The 18,127-nt window shown below is 47.2% G+C and overlaps 1 protein-coding gene across 2 annotated transcripts in view; it reads left to right on the top strand.

Annotated features, from left to right (window-relative positions):
* PI4KA (phosphatidylinositol 4-kinase alpha) overlaps positions 1 to 18,127 on the top strand; it is a 517,988-nt gene that overhangs the window by 195,785 nt on the left and 304,076 nt on the right. For both annotated transcript variants that reach the window (XM_078667865.1, XM_078667866.1), the window contains exon 16: positions 9,313 to 9,496. In XM_078667865.1, coding sequence (XP_078523991.1) covers positions 9,313 to 9,496 — 184 coding nt within the window. The remainder of the gene's footprint in view (positions 1 to 9,312; positions 9,497 to 18,127) is intronic.

Consider the following 18,127-nt stretch of genomic DNA (forward strand, 5'->3'; position numbering starts at 1 on the left):
CAACTCACTCAACCTCACTCACTGCACTCTCAGCAATATACCAGTCCGCTGTAATCAGGCGTCGTAGCACTCCCGGGACATACTAGGTGTCACTGGGTGGGCCCGATGATGAAACATGCCACCAACTAGGTTGGTGGGTGAGGGCTTCATGAATACACCAACAAGGTGCCCGTGACAGAACTAATTAGAGTACTGCAACACTTTGGTCAACTTAAGCTAGTCCTCTTTGTTTAATCACATCTAGAGCCTCGCCATGGTTACTATCAGGCTGATGGCCCGAGCTGAGAAGGTACAAGGCTCCTATTCTGCTACTTCCTTGTCTCCAAGAAGTGAAGTGCAGCTGATCTTTGACATCACATTATTGAACTTGTTCCTTCAGAAGGAGAGAATCAGGATGCTGTCCCTTGCTTAGGTCATGCTGGCATTGGATCACAGGGCTGGAAGGTGCTCCTGGACTTGCAGAATATGTACTTTCATCTACCAGTTCTGATGTCCTGCAATTTGTAGTGGGTTCGGGTCACTACAAATTTGTCTTAATTTCTTTTGGCATCATGTCTTTACAACTGTCATTTTGGTGGTTGCGTTCCATTCTGGCTTTTCAAAGAGGCACTGTCAGGAAGTGGGGTGTATTTTATGGTGTGGTTGTGCAACCTCAGAGTGTGTTATAGTTACCATTTCCCTTAGGACAGTTACTGCCCCACAGTGGCTAGAGCTATCCTTGGTATCTTCACCAGGCTTGGGTTCTCTAAGGAAGTGATCTCAGATAGTCAAAAATTTAATTTATGACTCTATCTGAAGATTGTGTTGGATACATTTGGTGTGACCTACAAGTTCACCACCCCCTACCACCCTCAAGGCAATGGTCTAGTTGAAAGGTTCAACCAGACCACGAAAGACATGATCCTGGAATTACCTGAGAAACTCCGGAGGAGAAGGGGCTGTTTTTCTCCCATGCCTGCTATTCGCCTAACGGGTGGTCCCCCAGAAAGAAGTTGGCTTTAGTACCTTTGAGATGCTCAGGGGCCACCCTGTAAGAGGTCCACTAAGCTTGGTTAGAGAGGTTGGGAAGAAACCCCTCAAGGTACCAGAGCAGGACATGGTGGATTATGTGCTTAGCCTTCACTCCAGGATGGCGGAGTACATTATAAAAGCTAATATGAACGTGATAGCTAGCCAGGGGGTATGACCAGAAGTCCTCCATAGTGTACCAGCCTGGACAATTGGTGTGGGTTGAGAGGCCTGTGGCACCCTGAGCACTGCAGGACAAGTAGATTGGACCATCATAAAGAGGAAAGTGTGGAAGTCACCTACGTGGTAGACTTGGCTACCCCAGGAACCCTCACATGCTCTTCCATGTGAAATTGGCTCAAGTATCACCGCAACAGGACAGACATCACCATGCTGAGGGTGAATGATGGAAGAGACTACGTATCCTCCAATGCCCAAGATGGAAATGTGGAAGGAGTAGGTGTCTCATCCACCTTTACAGAACAACAATATGGTGTGCTTATGATGTGGACACTGGTGACAGCTTGCCTGTCACGAGCAAAATATACAGGTTACCGGACCAGCATCAAGGCTGAGGTTGCCAAGATCGTGGAATTGGGAGTGATTGAGCCCTCCAGTAGTGCTGGTTCCCAAGTCCAATCTCAAAGGAAGGAAGCCTGAGATGAGGGTCTTTTTGCTCTACAGATTCCTCAGTGCAGTCACTAAGACCGATGCCCACTCCATACCAAGAGCTGATGACCTCATTGATAGGTTGGGGCAGCACAATATCTGAGTACCTTTGGCCTGACATCAAGTTATTGGCAGAAAGCACTCACCCCAGGAGCTAAGGAGAGGTCTGGTTTTTCCACACCTGAAGGCCACACTCAATTTAAAGTGAAGCCCTTTGGGTTGAAAAAAGCACCAGCCACCTTCCAGAGGTTGATGAATCAATTAATTTCAGATCTGGAGAGTTTCAGTGCAGCTTACCTTGATAATATGGCTTTATTTTGTTCCACCTAGGAGGATCACCTGGTCCACCTCAAAGAAGCGCTTCAAGCCCTGCAGCAGGCAGGTCTGACTCTCAAGGCCAGTAAGTGGCAGATAGATCAAGGCTCTGTTATGTACCTGGGCCACCAAGTTGGTGTATGCCATATACAGCCTCCTCAACCCAATATCCAGACTATAGAGGCTCAAACCCAAGTCAGCACCTTTCTTGGGCTGACTGGATACTACAGGAGATTTGTGAAGGGTTATTGTACCATAGTGGCACCACTAACTGAACTTACTCCTAAGACACAAACCAGAAAAGGCTTTCAATACCCTCAAGGAATCTCCTGTCCTGAAGACACCTGACTTCAGAAAGGAATTCATTGTTCATACAGATGTCTCTGAACATAGGAATGAGGCTGTGTTGTCATAGATAAGTGATTTTGAGGTTTCCTCATTGTAGGAAAGTGCCCCTTTTTGCAGTTACCCTCTAACTTTTTGCCAGATACTTGATGCCAACTTGACTGAGTGTGTACTGGGATCCTGCTAACCACGCCCCAGCACCTGTGTTCTTTCCTAAAACAGTGCCTTTGTACCCACAATTGACACACCTCTGGGGACACATTTAAGTCCCTTGAAAAAGGTACCCCTGGTACCAAGGGCCTTTGACCTAAGAGTGCTTTGGAGGCTGCATCATGTATTATGCCACCCTCAGAGACCCCTCACCTTAAAATCCCCACCCTGTCAATTCAGACTGGGTGTTTTGGTGCAGAATAAACTAAAGAGTCGACATGTCACACATCCTGTGTGCCATGCCCACCAACACTGCCTGTGGGATGGGTAAGTCACTCCTCTAGCAGGCCTTAGAACCCTAAAGGCAGGGTGCACCATACACAGGTGAGGACATAGCTGCAAGAGCAATATGCCCCTACAGTGTATGTGCCATTTGCAGACATTGTAAGCTATTTTGAATGCATGGACTGGGAGTTTGTTAACGCAAACTCCACAGCTCCATGATGATTTTACTGAAGTCTGGGAAATTTGGTAGCACATTAAACCCACACTGATGCCAGTGTGTGATTTAATGAAAAATGCAGTCAGAGGGCATCTTAGAGATGCCCCTGAAAAACAGCCATTTCTGGTGTGGTTCCTGACTGGCTCCCAGTCATTTGCCACCACCAGATTATTTTTTTTTTTTTCAATTTATATAGCGCGTTATCACCCGGGGGTCTCTAAGCGCTTGTACCAGGCAAAACGGACAACTCCATAGAACAGGCAACTCCACTACAACTCTCCCCAGGCCTCTCGGAACAGTATTGTTTTTAGCGACCGTCGAAGTGGCAGCAACTTTGATTCCTTCCGTAGATCTAAAGGAAGTTTATTCCATGCTGCCGGAAGTAGAGTAGCAAATGCTCGACCACCCTGGGTCGATGGGCGATACCGAGGGATTGTCAGGAACGTGGCCTCAGACGACCTCAGTGCCCTGCCTGGGATGTAACTCGATAGTCTATTTTTAATATAGTTCGGTGCATTGCCGTAAATGGCCTTATGGGAAATACAAAGGCCTTTGAACAATGCCCTCTGCCTAACAGGAAGCCAATGCAGCTGGCGCAGAAGAGGAGATGCATGCGCCCTCCTAGGTTTCCTGTAGATCAGTCTTGCTGCATCGTTCATCACCGTTTGAAGCCGTGAAAGTTGCTGCTGGGGTAAGCCCAGATACAACGCATTGCCATAATCCAGTCGCCCCAGAATCATGGCTGTCACTGCGCTCCTTAAAGTAGAGAAGGACAGTAGATTGGAAATTCTACGCAGTTGCCTGAGAAGGCCTATGCATGTACCCACTGGATGTATGACGTTACAACGCATACTTTTACAACGCCTACCTTTACCACGCAATTTTTACAACGCAGGATCCATTACAACGAAGTACCATTACAACGCATGTATTTACAACGCAGATACCTTTACAACGCATACCATTACAACGTAAGTATTGGTAAGTTTATAATATTTTTTTAAATGTACATGAATTAAAATTAATATAATTTAATTTAATTTAATTTGATTTAATTAATTTAATTTAATTTAATTTAATTAATTTAATTTAATTTAATTTAATCAATTTAATTTAATGTAATATAAATTTTATTGTACTTAATTTTTACCCTGTACCCCTTTACCCAAAAACCCAAAACTGACCCTGAACCCTAAAAATACCCCTTTACCCAAAAACCCAAAACTGACCCTGAACCCTAAAAATACCCCTTTACCCAAAAACCCAAAACTGACCCTGAACCCTAAAAATACCCCTTTACCCCAAAAACCCCAAACTGACCCTGAACCCTAAAAATACCCCTTTACCCAAAAACCCCAAACTGACCCTGAACCCTAAAAATACCCCTTTACCCAAAAAACCCAAAACTGACCCTGAACCCTAAAAATACCCCTTTACCCAAAAACCCCAAACTGACCCTGAACCCTAAAAATACCCCTTTACCCAAAAACCCAAAACTGACCCTGAACCCTAAAAATACCCCTTTACCCAAAAAACCCAAAACTGACCCTGAACCCTAAAAATACCCCTTTACCCAAAAACCCAAAACTGACCCTGAACCCTAAAAATACCCCTTTACCCAAAAAACCCAAAACTGACCCTGAACCCTAAAAATACCCCTTTACCCAAAAACCCCAAAACTGACCCTGAACCCTAAAAATACCCCTTTACCCAAAAACCCAAAACTGACCCTGAACCCTAAAAATACCCCTTTACCCAAAAACCCAAAACTGACCCTGAACCCTAAAAATACCCCTTTACCCAAAAAACCCAAAACTGACCCTGAACCCTAAAAATACCCCTTTACCCAAAAACCCAAAACTGACCCTGAACCCTAAAAATACCCCTTTACCCAAAAACCCAAAACTGACCCTGAACCCTAAAAATACCCCTTTACCCAAAAAACCCAAAACTGACCCTGAACCCTAAAAATACCCCTTTACCCAAAAACCCAAAACTGACCCTGAACCCTAAAAATACCCCTTTACCCAAAAACCCAAACTTATAATATTTTTGATAAAATTATATACTTACCAATACTTACGTTGTAATGGTATGCGTTGTAAAGGTACCTGCGTTGTAAATACATGCGTTGTAATGGTACTTCGTTGTAATGGATCCTGCGTTGTAAAAATTGCGTGGTAAAGGTAGGTCGTTGTAAAAGTTGCGTGGTAAAGGTTGTATACCGTACCCACCACGGTAGACACCTGCTTTCTCATGGACAAATTTCCATCAATGAGGATACCCAGGCTTTTCACCACGGTTACTGGAACTGGCGTCCTGCCCAACTCCCCAGGCCAAAATCCGTCGTGCCAGGGGCTGCCGGCGATGGTGATTGGCAGCACCTCTGTTTTATCAGGATTAATCTTCAGGGAGTTGGCAGTCATCCAGTTTACCGTGTATCTCAAGATGTTATGCAGACGTGCTTGAGCTCCAGGAGTATCCTCTATTTGAATAATGATCTGTGTGTCATCAGCATAGTTATATATCTGACACTCCATCTTGTTAAGTGCGGAAATCAGAGGCTGGAGATAGATATTAAAAAGGAGCGGCGAGAGCGCCGACCCTTGCGGCACTCCACAGGTGATGGCCGCTGATGCTGATACTAGGTCTGAAAGCTCTAGTTTCTGCGATCTATCCTGCAGGAAAGAAGTAAGCCAGCCTAGTGCGGTTCCCCCTATGCCTAGATCTCTCACACGCGACAGCAGTTGACTATGACACACGGTGTCAAATGCCGCGGAGAGATCCAGCAGCACCAGGGCACTGGGGATCTTTTTGTCAGCTCTACATCTCGGCTCATCCAAGATGGCGACCATCACCAGCTCCGTGCTGTGGTGTACCCTAAAACCAGCTTGATTTTGTTCCAACAGATCATTTGTCTCCCGGTGCCTGGAGAGGTGGGTCAATACATGCTGTTCTAGTACCTTTGCCAGGAAAGGTAGCTGAGAGATGGGCCTGAAATTCTTCAAAATCTTGACATCCGCTCCGGGCTTTTTAAGCAGTGGAATCACCCGCGCCTCTTTAAGCATTATCGGGACCCGACCTGTTTCTAGTGACTTATTCAGGAGGTCTAGTACGTCTTCCTGCAGCCCTGGCAAAGCCTGCTTAAACACGCTAGGGGGACAGGGGTCTACCTTAGAGCCTGACTTCACCTTCCCCACTAAGTTAACTAGCGTCTCCCTATCAACTGGGGGAATGCTGTTCAAGGGGACCTGAATTGTTGGCCTACATGGAATGATATGCAGTGGGCATTCTAGCACAGGAGAGCGCGAGATTTCCAGTAGGAGCTCCTCAATTTTGTTGGTAAAAAATTCGAGGAATTTGTGACAATCCTCAAGAGAAAACTCGGGCCTCTGTTCCCTGTTCTTCCTAAGCTCCGAAAGCACTTTGAAAATTTCTCTCTGGGGATTTTGGGCAGTGGCGATCCTAGTCTCGAAGAAATCTGCCTTACGTGCCTGGATCGCTCTCTTGTATGTAGCAAGCTCCTGCACATACAATAAATGTGCCTCTGCATTGTAGTCCCTTCTCCAGGCTCTCTCCGCTTTCCGAAGAGCTTGTTTCCTAGCCCTCAGTGCATCGTTAAACCAAGGCGCTCCTGCTCCTCTGCCCACCATCTTCACCTTTCTAGCCGGTGACACTATTTCGATGGCGGCTTTCAGTTTATCCACTAGCTTGTGGTAAACTACTTCAATGTTACCATCTAGAGCCGGTTGGAAAGCTGCATTTTGTAGAATAGTAACCAATTCCACCTCATTAATTAAATTCCACTTTCTTACAGTTTCCCAGGTGGCCATGGGTTTCCCTCCACCTTTAGGCACCGCTCTCTGGCCCCTGATTAGGTAGTGATCTGACCATGCACAGGGGCTCCCAACTACCCCCCATGGGCCTGGCTCTGTTGACCACACCAGGTCCAGGGTGTGGCCCTTTACATGCGTTGGTCCAGCCACCTGTTGTGTCATCCCCAGTGCTGTTAAGGCTTCCTCTAAAACGAGAGCCTGACCTACTTTGGGGATGGTCTCCCAATGGAAGTTAAAATCTCCCATCACCAGCATATCCTTGTAACGGGATCTCAGGTCGTATATCAGCTCAACAAAGCTATCCATAAAGTCGGGAGTAGCCCGCGGAGGCCGATATACCAGCAGGATAACCAGACACTCGGTTCCTAATTCAAATTTAACCCCAAGAATGTCTGCGCCCCCATAGCACTCGGCGCAAATTCTTTCTGCCTTCCAACGACTGTTGAACAAAAGCGCCACGCCTCCACCTCTCTTGTCTTGTGCTCGGTTCTGGCAGAAGGCAAAGTAATTGGGAGGGAGAGCAGCCACCACATCTGGCGAAGATGACTCTCCTAGCCATGTCTCTGTCAGCCCAAGGATGTCTAATTCACCCTCCTGTAGATAGGTTTCTGGACTCCTGAGTGTGGAAACAAAGCACATCTTGGGCAGAGGTGTCATGCCTCCTCTCCCAGATGGGCAGTGCCCTCCAAGTGGGAGTCTCTAAGGCCTGCCGTCTTTGTTACATGCCTCAAGCCTTTTGATTCTATCAGCAACTGGCTCCCACTGGTTCTGACCCCCTTTTGGGCAAGGGTGAAACCTAGCCAGGAAGCACGGTGTGCCCACCTTTGCCAATCTCAAACATCAGATGGGGAGGCGAAGCGAAGGCCACCTCTCAGTCCTTATCTTCAAACTTAACATTTTGTTTTTCAACATTGGACTGAATGGTGGGTTTTCTCTGAAAATGATTCTTATGTGTTATACTGTCTTGTACTGCAGCAAAAAGTAACTTAGTGCCTTCACAAGTGTTAACCTTTTTTCTAATGTCCTGTGTTGGTTGAACTGTTAGGAGTGTGTTTCATGCTAAACTAGGAAAGTATTCTTGAAGTAATCCAAAAGTAATTTCAAGTGCTTTTGAACTGTTTACAAATCGTTTTCTCAACTGCAAAAGTAATCTGAATGTTCCTACAAATCCAGTGTTCACTGTATTCTAAAATGTAACATAGTATGAAGAGTTCCATTTACCTACTACTAAGTAAATCCTTGTTCTAGGAATAAAACAACAAAATAACTTTCTATGCAAAAAATTGGTCTGGATTCAGTCTTTGACTGTGTGACATCATTTCTTGCCTGCGTGTGTACAACAAATGCTTAACACTACCCTCTGATAAGCCCGCCTGCTCAACCACACTACCACAAAACAAGTAAGGTATTATGTACTTTAGCCTCTGCTATACCCCTGGGGATCTCTTGGACTCTGTGCACACTGTACCTTACTTTGATATAGTATATGCAGAGCCAGCTTCCCAAACTCATGTAAGTTATTCCCAAAGTAAGGAGTCCGCATTAACGAACTTGTGTCACTGAAAACTATCAAAGGAAGCCGGGAGTGTGCAAGGTACTTGTATGCGAAATGGAACCAGATTCTGTACCAAAATGCCCTGATGCTTAATTGCTCTATCGTTGTAAACACAATCCTCAAAAATCTAAATTTTTCTCATATATTCTTGAACTTTTAGCTAATAGCTTAACCTAAGCTAACTTAACCATCTTTCAGAAAGCTTAAAGGTTGATAGAAGCACTAGCCACCAGCATTTGTAGGAAGTATTCATACCACGTTACTGATGTGCTTATTGCTGCTCTTATTGCTTGAAAGCTCATATTTCAAATATGTCTATGTATTGATTTGCAGAGGCAGATCAGCGTGCACAGCTCACACTGTGGGTTAATGCACCATGCTGCATTGTAGTTTCTCCTCTATTTGTCTTTGCATTACTGCGATTTTGCAGATGGCTTGAATGTTTACAATAGCTTACTGGATTTCCTCACGCCTCATCTTTAACTTCTCTGCCATCTTCATCATACACCAGTGTAGTGCTTCTCCCACATTAAATGACTGTGCCACTAGACCGCAAATGTAATAAAAATTAACTTTGTTTTGATATTTGCAATAAATTAACAGCTGATGGTTTCCCATTGTAAACTCTACACAACCATAATCTGGAGTTTATTTCTGCTTTCAGTTTAAAAATAAATAAATTTGACAGGGAGCTAAGTAATGGCAGCTAGCGTGCTGAATTGAAACATAAATCAACGTTCTAGATTTAACTCCAGATCATTGTAGGATTAGAGAGACTACTTGACCAAAATCCTTTATTGGAATAGACTTTAGGAGTGCGACTATCCCCAATGCAAAATATGACCATTGACTATCTCCAGTCTTGGTATGAGTGTACTGTTTATATTCACAATTCAGATTTTATCTTACAAGATGTGTTTTGATTTTTACAGGGATGCCCATTTGATTCCAGATCACACAATTCGGGCACTTGGGCACATCGCTGTGGCATTAAGAGACACCCCAAAAGTGATGGAGCCTATACTTCAGATCCTGCAGCAGAAGTTCTGCCAGCCCCCGTCGCCTCTGGACGTCCTCATCATTGACCAGCTGGGTTGCATGGTCATCACTGGAAATGTAAGCGAGAAAGAGAAGGTTGTAAGCAGATCAGGCCACGCAGGTGCGCTAGGTGCAAATGTTTACAGAGGCACAGAACAATTCTAGATTGCCCGAGGGGCAAATTAATCTTATAATCCGTTATGTGCAAAGAAGTCTGTCTAACTCCCCAGAAACAGGAGCATGAATACATAGAGACAAGATTACTCCTATAGAACGAGGAGCAATACTCTTATGGTAAAGTACAGGAGCCATCATACTATTATCAGAGAGCAATTAAATGTAGCTCAAAGTTCATGGGAAGCCGGAAACCAATTGCTCTACCCACACAGCAAAGTGTAAGTACTGAAAGGCAGCAAAGACCTCATCAAAATTAATAAAAAGCCAAGTTTCTGGGTCCACTAGGTAAGCAGGAAACATATGAAGGCTGAGCATCCCTGAGCCAGACGCATGTCCAAAATGTGAATGTTAAAGGTTTTTAAAGCTCCCATATACCATTCAGCCTCTTGTCGCTAGTGTCTATCATGGTGAACAGTACAAAGGCAATCAAGAAAAATTAAACCGGGGAACCAAAGAGCCATGTTTTTTGTCCTTTTCTAAATTTATGTAAATTAGGCTGAGCTCTGAAATGGATGGGCAGAGAATTCCACCATATAGAGGTGGAATAAGAAAAAGTCCCTCCCTCCCTTACGTGCTTTTTAGGGCTCGGCCTCCGCCCACGTAAGTGGGAGGAGTTTCGAGATCCTAATGTTAAAGAAAAAAAAAAAGTATCTCCTAGGGCTTTGGCGAGACAAATTCCACACATTCCTTAGTGTGTTATGTCATCTGGCCAGTGATTCGTCTTCGTTGTGGTGTCGTTTTAATAGCCTTGAAGTGATAGGCTAAATGTCCTTTTAGTCGGCCATGTTGGGCATTTTTCGTTCGTGTGCGCGCAAAGAAGTACATTAATTATAATTAGGAGCTGTCAGGGTGCCTCCGTAAGTGAATCCAGATGGCCGGGCGCGTTCACCATTCAGCAGCGCTCAGCGCGCAGCTGCTCCATGCCAGGCCGGGAAAGGGCTTCATTAGTTCAAGAACAAGAGTCTGACGTTCTGTCATGGGCTGTTCTTTTAATCTCAGTTTCATTTTTTTTCTGGAATGGTCCGTGGCCGGTGTGAATGGAATTGTTCTCTCGAGTTTATAATGTGTTTCTTTGCAGCAGCTTTTGTTTTCGGAGCTGAGGTAATGAATAGCAAGCTGGCAGGCAGCGCCTTTTAGAACTGTTTGCTTTCTGGGCAGAGTCCTGCAGCGGTGTTGAACTTCAGCATAGTCTGACAGCCTGCTGTATTGTTTGTATTTTCCCATACCGCCTGCGTCAACTTTTTTCCACACACGAATTTCCAACAGTTTTGTTCTCTCTGAATAATGCGCCTTGTTACTTCCTTCAGACAGCAAGCAGAGTTTTAAAGGAATGATTCAAGGAGCCCGTCAGTTGTTGACACAACGAAAGGTGAGGTAACTGTTTGCTTGCAGTTACGGACCTTCGTTTGGGGTTTTTATTGGTATTGTTTTTCCTAATGGGATTGGTGTTTGCGAGAAAATTGACTGCCCACAGCTGCGCTTGTAAGACGCGCCTGGCAAAGCCTGTCACGAGGGCTGCGTGGGGCTGATACAGATGCTCGCGCCCTATCAACATTGGGGACTGTATATTGACCGTCGTGCTGAAAGGCGGAGCAGCAGAAGTAGATTTCCGTTCTTGACTTAAATTCTATTCTTCCGAGCTCTGGGAGAAACCCCGAATGGAATCTAGGTATCCTGCTAGTTGCAGCGTTTGCGCGATGGCAAAAGAGGAAGTGTGCTAAGTTTTATTGTTTTTTTTTAATATAAAGTAAAGAACATTGGTAGGAAAGTTTGTAGAACTCCCCAAGTCTAGCAACTCGGAACACATACTTTGATTATGTTGTTTTTAGAACAGTCTGCCAAAGAATTCATTTCACAACTTGTAAATGCAGTTTGAGAGTTGAGAGTGCAGTTTGAGAGTGCAGTTTGAGAGTGCAGTTTGAGAGTGCAGTTTGAGAGCAGTTTGAGAGTGCAGAGTGCAGATTGAGAGTGCAGTTTGAGAGTGCAGATTGAGAGTGCAGATTGCAGATTGAGAGTTGAGAGTGCACTTTGAGAGTGCACATTGAGAGTTGAGAGTGAGTTGAGAGTGCAGTTTGAGAGTTGAGAGTGCAGTTTGAGAGTTGAGAGTGCAGTTTGAGAGTTGAGAGTGCAGTTTGAGAGTTGAGAGTGCAGTTTCAGAGTTGAGAGTGCAGTTACAGAGTGCAGCATGAGAGTTGTGAGTGCAGTTTGAGAGTTGAGAGTGCAGTTTGAGAGTGCAGTATGAGAGTGCAGTATGAGAGTGCAGTATGAGAGTGCAGTATGAGAGTGCAGTATGAGAGTGCAGTATGAGAGTGCAGTATGAGAGTGCAGTATGAGAGTGCAGATTGAGAGTGCAGTTTGAGAGTGCAGTTTGAGAGTGCAGAATCAGAGTGCAGTATGAGAGTGCAGTATGAGAGTGCAGAGTGCAGATTGCAGTTTGAGAGTGCAGTTTGAGAGTGCAGATTGAGAGTGCAGATTGAGAGTGCAGATTGAGAGTGCAGATTGAGAGTGCATTTTTAGAGTGCAGTTTGAGAGTGCAGAGTGGCAGTGAGTGCAGACTGAGTGCAGAGTAAATGTAAATGTAAATGTAGTTGAGCTTATATAGCGCACAGCTACCCGCAAAGCAGGTGTCCCGGCGCTTGCTTAGGGAACCCTTCCTGATATTCCCCTGTGAGATAGCAGGGTATCCACAAGGTGAAAGTCAGGCATCCCACCGCGAGGGGCCGTTGTGGAGATTAAGCAAGCTGTTGCCCAGAGTCGCAGAGTGTGAACCCATGAGTCGAGGAGGCACCGGGGTGAGAATTATCGAGTCCGTGGAATTTTTAGCCCAAGACCCGCCGGGGCGGGGAATTGAACCCTGGTCCAGGACCGATCTCAGATTCCGGGTCTACCGCCTCTAACTCCTGAGCCACACTTCTCCACCAGTGACAGCGAGTGCAGACTGAGTGCAGAGTGACAGTGAGTGCAGACTGAGTGCAGAGTGACAGTGAGTGCAGAGTGAGTGCAGAGTGAGTGCAGAGTGAGTGCAGAGTGGCAGTGAGTGCAGAGTGGCAGTGAGTGCAGAGTGGCAGTGAGTGCAGAGTGGCAGTGAGTGCAGAGTGGCAGTGAGTGCAAAGTGGCAGTGAGTGCAGAGTGACAGTGAGTGCAGAGTGACAGTGAGTGCAGAGTGACAGTGAGTGCAGAGTGACAGTGAGTGCAGAGTGACAGTGAGTGCAGAGTGACAGTGAGTGCAGACTGACAGTGAGTGCAGAGTGACTGTAGAGTGAGTGCAGAGTGAGTGCAGACTGACAGTGAGTGCAGAGTGACTGTAGAGTGACTGTAGAGTGAGTGCAGAGTGAGTGCAGAGTGAGTGCAGAGTGAGTGCAGAGTGACAGTGAGTGCAGAGTGACAGTGAGTGCAGAGTGGCAGTGAGTGCAGAGTGGCAGTGAGTGCAGAGTGGCAGTGAGTGCAGAGTGACAGTGAGTGCAGAGTGACAGTGAGTGCAGAGTGACAGTGAGTGCAGAGTGACAGTGAGTGCAGAGTGACAGTAGAGTGCAGAGTGACAGTGAGTGCAGAGTGACAGTGAGTGCAGAGTGACAGTGAGTGCAGAGTGACAGTGAGTGCAGAGTGACAGTGAGTGCAGAGTGACAGTAGAGTGCAGAGTGACTGTAGAGTGCAGAGTGACTGTAGAGTGCAGAGTGACTGTAGAGTGCAGAGTGGCAGTGAGTGCAGAGTGGCAGTGAGTGCAGAGTGACAGTGAGTGCAGAGTGACAGTGAGTGCAGAGTGACAGTGAGTGCAGATTGACAGTGAGTGCAGAGTGACAGTGAGTGCAGATTGACAGTGAGTGCAGATTGACAGTGAGTGCAGAGTGACAGTGAGTGCAGATTGACAGTGAGTGCAGATTGACAGTGAGTGCAGAGTGACAGTGAGTGCAGAGTGACAGTGAGTGCAGAGTGACAGTGAGTGCAGAGTGACAGTGAGTGCAGAGTGGCAGTGAGTGCAGAGTGGCAGTGAGTGCAGAGTGGCAGTGAGTGCAGAGTGGCAGTGAGTGCAGAGTGGCAGTGAGTGCAGAGTGGCAGTGAGTGCAGAGTGGCAGTGAGTGCAGAGTGGCAGTGAGTGCAGAGTGGCAGTGAGTGCAGAGTGACAGTGAGTGCAGAGTGACAGTGAGTGCAGAGTGACAGTGAGTGCAGAGTGACAGTGAGTGCAGAGTGACAGTGAGTGCAGAGTGACAGTGAGTGCAGAGTGGCAGTGAGTGCAGAGTGGCAGTGAGTGCAGAGTGACAGTGAGTGCAGAGTGACAGTGAGTGCAGAGTGACAGTGAGTGCAGAGTGGCAGTGAGTGCAGAGTGACAGTGAGTGAAGAGTGACAGTGAGTGCAGAGTGACAGTGAGTGCAGAGTGACAGTGAGTGCAGAGTGACAGTGAGTGCAGAGTGACAGTGAGTGCAGAGTGACAGTGAGTGCAGAGTGGCAGTGAGTGCAGAGTGGCAGTGAGTGCAGAGTGACAGTGAGTGCAGAGTGACAGTGAGTGCAGAGTGACAGTGAGTGCAGATTGACAGTGAGTGCAGAGTGACAGTGAGTGCAGATTGACAGTGAGTGCAGAGTGACAGTGAGTGCAGAGTGACAGTGAGTGCAGATTGACAGTGAGTGCAGATTGACAGTGAGTGCAGAGTGACAGTGAGTGCAGAGTGACAGTGAGTGCAGAGTGACAGTGAGTGCAGAGTGACAGTGAGTGCAGAGTGGCAGTGAGTGCAGAGTGGCAGTGAGTGCAGAGTGGCAGTGAGTGCAGAGTGACAGTGAGTGCAGAGTGACAGTGAGTGCAGAGTGGCAGTGAGTGCAGAGTGGCAGTGAGTGCAGAGTGGCAGTGAGTGCAGAGTGGCAGTGAGTGCAGAGTGGCAGTGAGTGCAGAGTGGCAGTGAGTGCAGAGTGGCAGTGAGTGCAGAGTGGCAGTGAGTGCAGAGTGGCAGTGAGTGCAGAGTGACAGTAAGTGCAGAGTGACAGCAGAGTGACAGTGAGTGCAGAGTGACAGTGAGTGCAGAGTGACAGTGAGTGCAGCGTGACAGCAGAGTGGCAGTGAGTGCAGAGTGGCAGTGAGTGCAGAGTGGCAGTGAGTGCAGAGTGGCAGTGAGTGCAGAGTGACAGTGAGTGCAGAGTGACAGTGAGTGCAGAGTGACAGTGAGTGCAGAGTGACAGTGAGTGCAGAGTGACAGTGAGTGCAGAGTGACAGTGAGTGCAGAGTGACAGTGAGTGCAGAGTGACAGTAGAGTGCAGAGTGACAGTAGAGTGCAGAGTGACAGTAGAGTGCAGAGTGACAGTAGAGTGCAGAGTGACAGTAGAGTGCAGAGTGACAGTAGAGTGCAGAGTGACAGTAGAGTGCAGAGTGACAGTAGAGTGCAGAGTGACAGTAGAGTGCAGAGTGACTGTAGAGTGCAGAGTGACTGTAGAGTGCAGAGTGACTGTAGAGTGCAGAGTGACTGTAGAGTGCAGAGTGACAGTGAGTGCAGAGTGACAGTGAGTGCAGAGTGACAGTGAGTGCAGAGTGACAGTGAGTGCAGAGTGACAGTGAGTGCAGAGTGACAGTGAGTGCAGAGTGACAGTGAGTGCAGAGTGACAGTGAGTGCAGAGTGACAGTGAGTGCAGAGTGACAGTGAGTGCAGAGTGACAGTGAGTGCAGAGTGACAGTGAGTGCAGAGTGACTGTAGAGTGCAGAGTGACTGTAGAGTGCAGAGTGACTGTAGAGTGCAGAGTGACTGTAGAGTGCAGAGTGACTGTAGAGTGCAGAGTGACTGTAGAGTGCAGAGTGACTGTAGAGTGCAGAGTGACTAGTGAGTGCAGAGTGACTGTAGAGTGCAGAGTGACTGTAGAGTGCAGAGTGACAGTGAGTGCAGAGTGACAGTGATTGCAGAGTGACAGCAGAGTGACAGTGAGTGCAGAGTGACAGTGAGTGCAGAGTGACAGTGAGTGCAGAGTGACAGTGAGTGCAGAGTGACAGTGAGTGCAGAGTGACAGTGAGTGCAGAGTGACTGCAGAGACAGTGTGTCAGGGTGCACATTGTGTGAGTGTGCAGAATGAGTGTGCAGGGTAAACAGTGTGTGACTATGCAGGGTGACATTGGGAGTGTGCGGGTGAGCAGTGTGTGAATGTGTAGGGGCAGTGTGTGAGTGTGCAGAAAACACCACACACACATACACCGCACACATATAGCGCACACACAAACCACACACCTCAGTCTCTCAACACCACACACTTGTCACCACTCAACACAACACACTCACCACCACACTCACTCCCCAGGCTCCCCCCCACAGACTCACCACCACACACTCACCAGCACACAGAAAACAACACACACAACAACACACCCCCAGCCGTCAATGAATGCTTTCACCATGCACAAACACCAACAACCATCATCCATCTGTGCACGCTTTTACCAAGCACACACCCACCAGCCGTCAGTGCACCCTTCCACCAGGCACACACACCTCCAGCCGGCAGTGCACTTTTCCACCAAGCAATCACAGTATGGTACACTTTACTTTTAAACATATTCATATAAAGCACAGCATGCCACCATTGGTAAAATTACAATTCAACCAAGATACTTCCACTACACACCACATGCACACACTCCATAACACATGGCAAAAAGACATTGGCATTTACAATGCCATTAGCTCAAACTCAAATAAATCCGAGCCCGATTGCATTTCTAATGCTTGTTTGATTTTGGGGATGATCACCTGCATGGCTGTGTTTGATCCCACCTCTGCCTTAATTCTACTCGACCTAAGTGCAGCCTTTGATACCTTTTCCCACGGCCTCTTGATTCAGAGGCTAGGGAAATGCGGTGTTGGCGGCCTGGCCCTAAGATGGCTTTCTTGTATCACTGCACTTTTCAAGTCTATTTTGAGCCCCTCTCTATTTAATGTTTACATTCGCCCTCTAGCAGAGCTCATTGAAAACTATAATGTCAAAGTAGTATTATACACTGACGACACACAATTGATTGTGACCCTCTCAGCACTCCAGTTCAAATTCTGCCTGGTGGAACTGGCCTCTTGGATTACCGAGAGCTGCTTAAAGCTCAATGCCAATAAAACGGACATCATGATAGTTGGCAAGGTCCCATCCATATGGTCAACAGCGTGGTGGCCGGACTCCCTGACTCCTTTGGCCGGACTCCCTGACTCCTTTGGCCGGACTCCCTGACTCCTTTGGCCGGATCCCTGACTCCTTTGGCCGGATCCATGTACCTAAGCTGAAAGTTAAAAACTTGGGAGTTTGGTTTGATTCTAATCTTTCTTTCGAACCCCAAATCAGCTATGTGGCTCGGCACTCTGGCAATGTTAAGAAAGACGCTGGACCTCCTCCCTATTAAATAACGTAAACCGGTGGTTCATGCGCTGGTTACATCCCAGTTAGACTACTGCAATGTTCTATACCTGGGAGCCACGAATAGAAGCCTAAAAAACTTACAAAGGTAGCAAAATGCTGTGGCCAGCCTGGTCCTTAATCTTCCTAGAAGGGCTTCTGCTACTGCGGCTTTAACCACCCTCCACTGGCTTTCACTGGAAAAGAAAATCCTCTTCAAGGTGCTTTGTTTTTGCCATTGGATTTTAGCTTTGAAAAGTCCCAAATACTTACGCCCCCTGATATAGCCCAATTTCCTGCGACGGTACTTAAGATCCTCTTAGGCCAATCTTCTGCAAATTCCCAAGATCCTAAAGGCCAGATTGGGGTCACGCTCCTTCTTCTTTCTTGCGGCCTGGATTTGGAATTCCCTTCTGGCACCATTAAGAACCAAGTACTTCCTGAGCATTTCCACGTGGTGACACTCCAGGATGTCATCCCTTTGTTGCAGCAAGGTGACTTCTTGACTGCCCTTGATCTGAGAGATGCCTGTTTCCACATTTCCATCCCCCTGGCACACCGATGCTGCCTAAGGTTTGTGGTAAGTTCTGCCTTTCGGGGTAACAACCACCCTCAGAGTTTTCACAAAGTGCCCTATGGTGGTCGCGGCTCATCTTCAGAGGAACGATGTGCATGTCTTTTTTTATCCTAATGACTGGCTGATCAAGAGCGCAAACCAGCCCCAGTGCTTGGCTCACTCCCAGGCCACCATTGACCTGTTTCACAGTCTAAGGTTCACAATCAATACTAAATAATCTCACCTTCAGCCTCTACAAATGTAACCCATTTGGTGGCTGTTCTCAATGCTGTGGTGGGGGGCGCCTTCCCCAGTCCTGCATTGGTTCAAGCGTTTCACAGGTTGCTCCTTCTCTTTCTGCCAGATCGCCAGGTAACAGTCGGGACAGTCCTCCATCTCCTCGACTTGATGGCCTCTTGCATTGCCATAGTCCCCCGCGCCTGGCTCCACATGCGCCTGGCTCCACATGCGCCTGGCTCCACATGCGCCTGGCTCCACATGCGCCTGGCTCCACATGCGCCTGGCTCCACATGCGCATGGCTCCACATGCGCCTGCTACTGGAATGCCTTGCATAAGAGCAATGGTAACAAGAGGAGGGTCACTGGGAGTATCTAGTATTGATCTGGGG

This window comes from Lissotriton helveticus, chromosome 11 (assembly GCF_964261635.1).
Source record: "Lissotriton helveticus chromosome 11, aLisHel1.1, whole genome shotgun sequence".
Classification (NCBI taxonomy): Eukaryota; Metazoa; Chordata; class Amphibia; order Caudata; family Salamandridae; genus Lissotriton; species Lissotriton helveticus.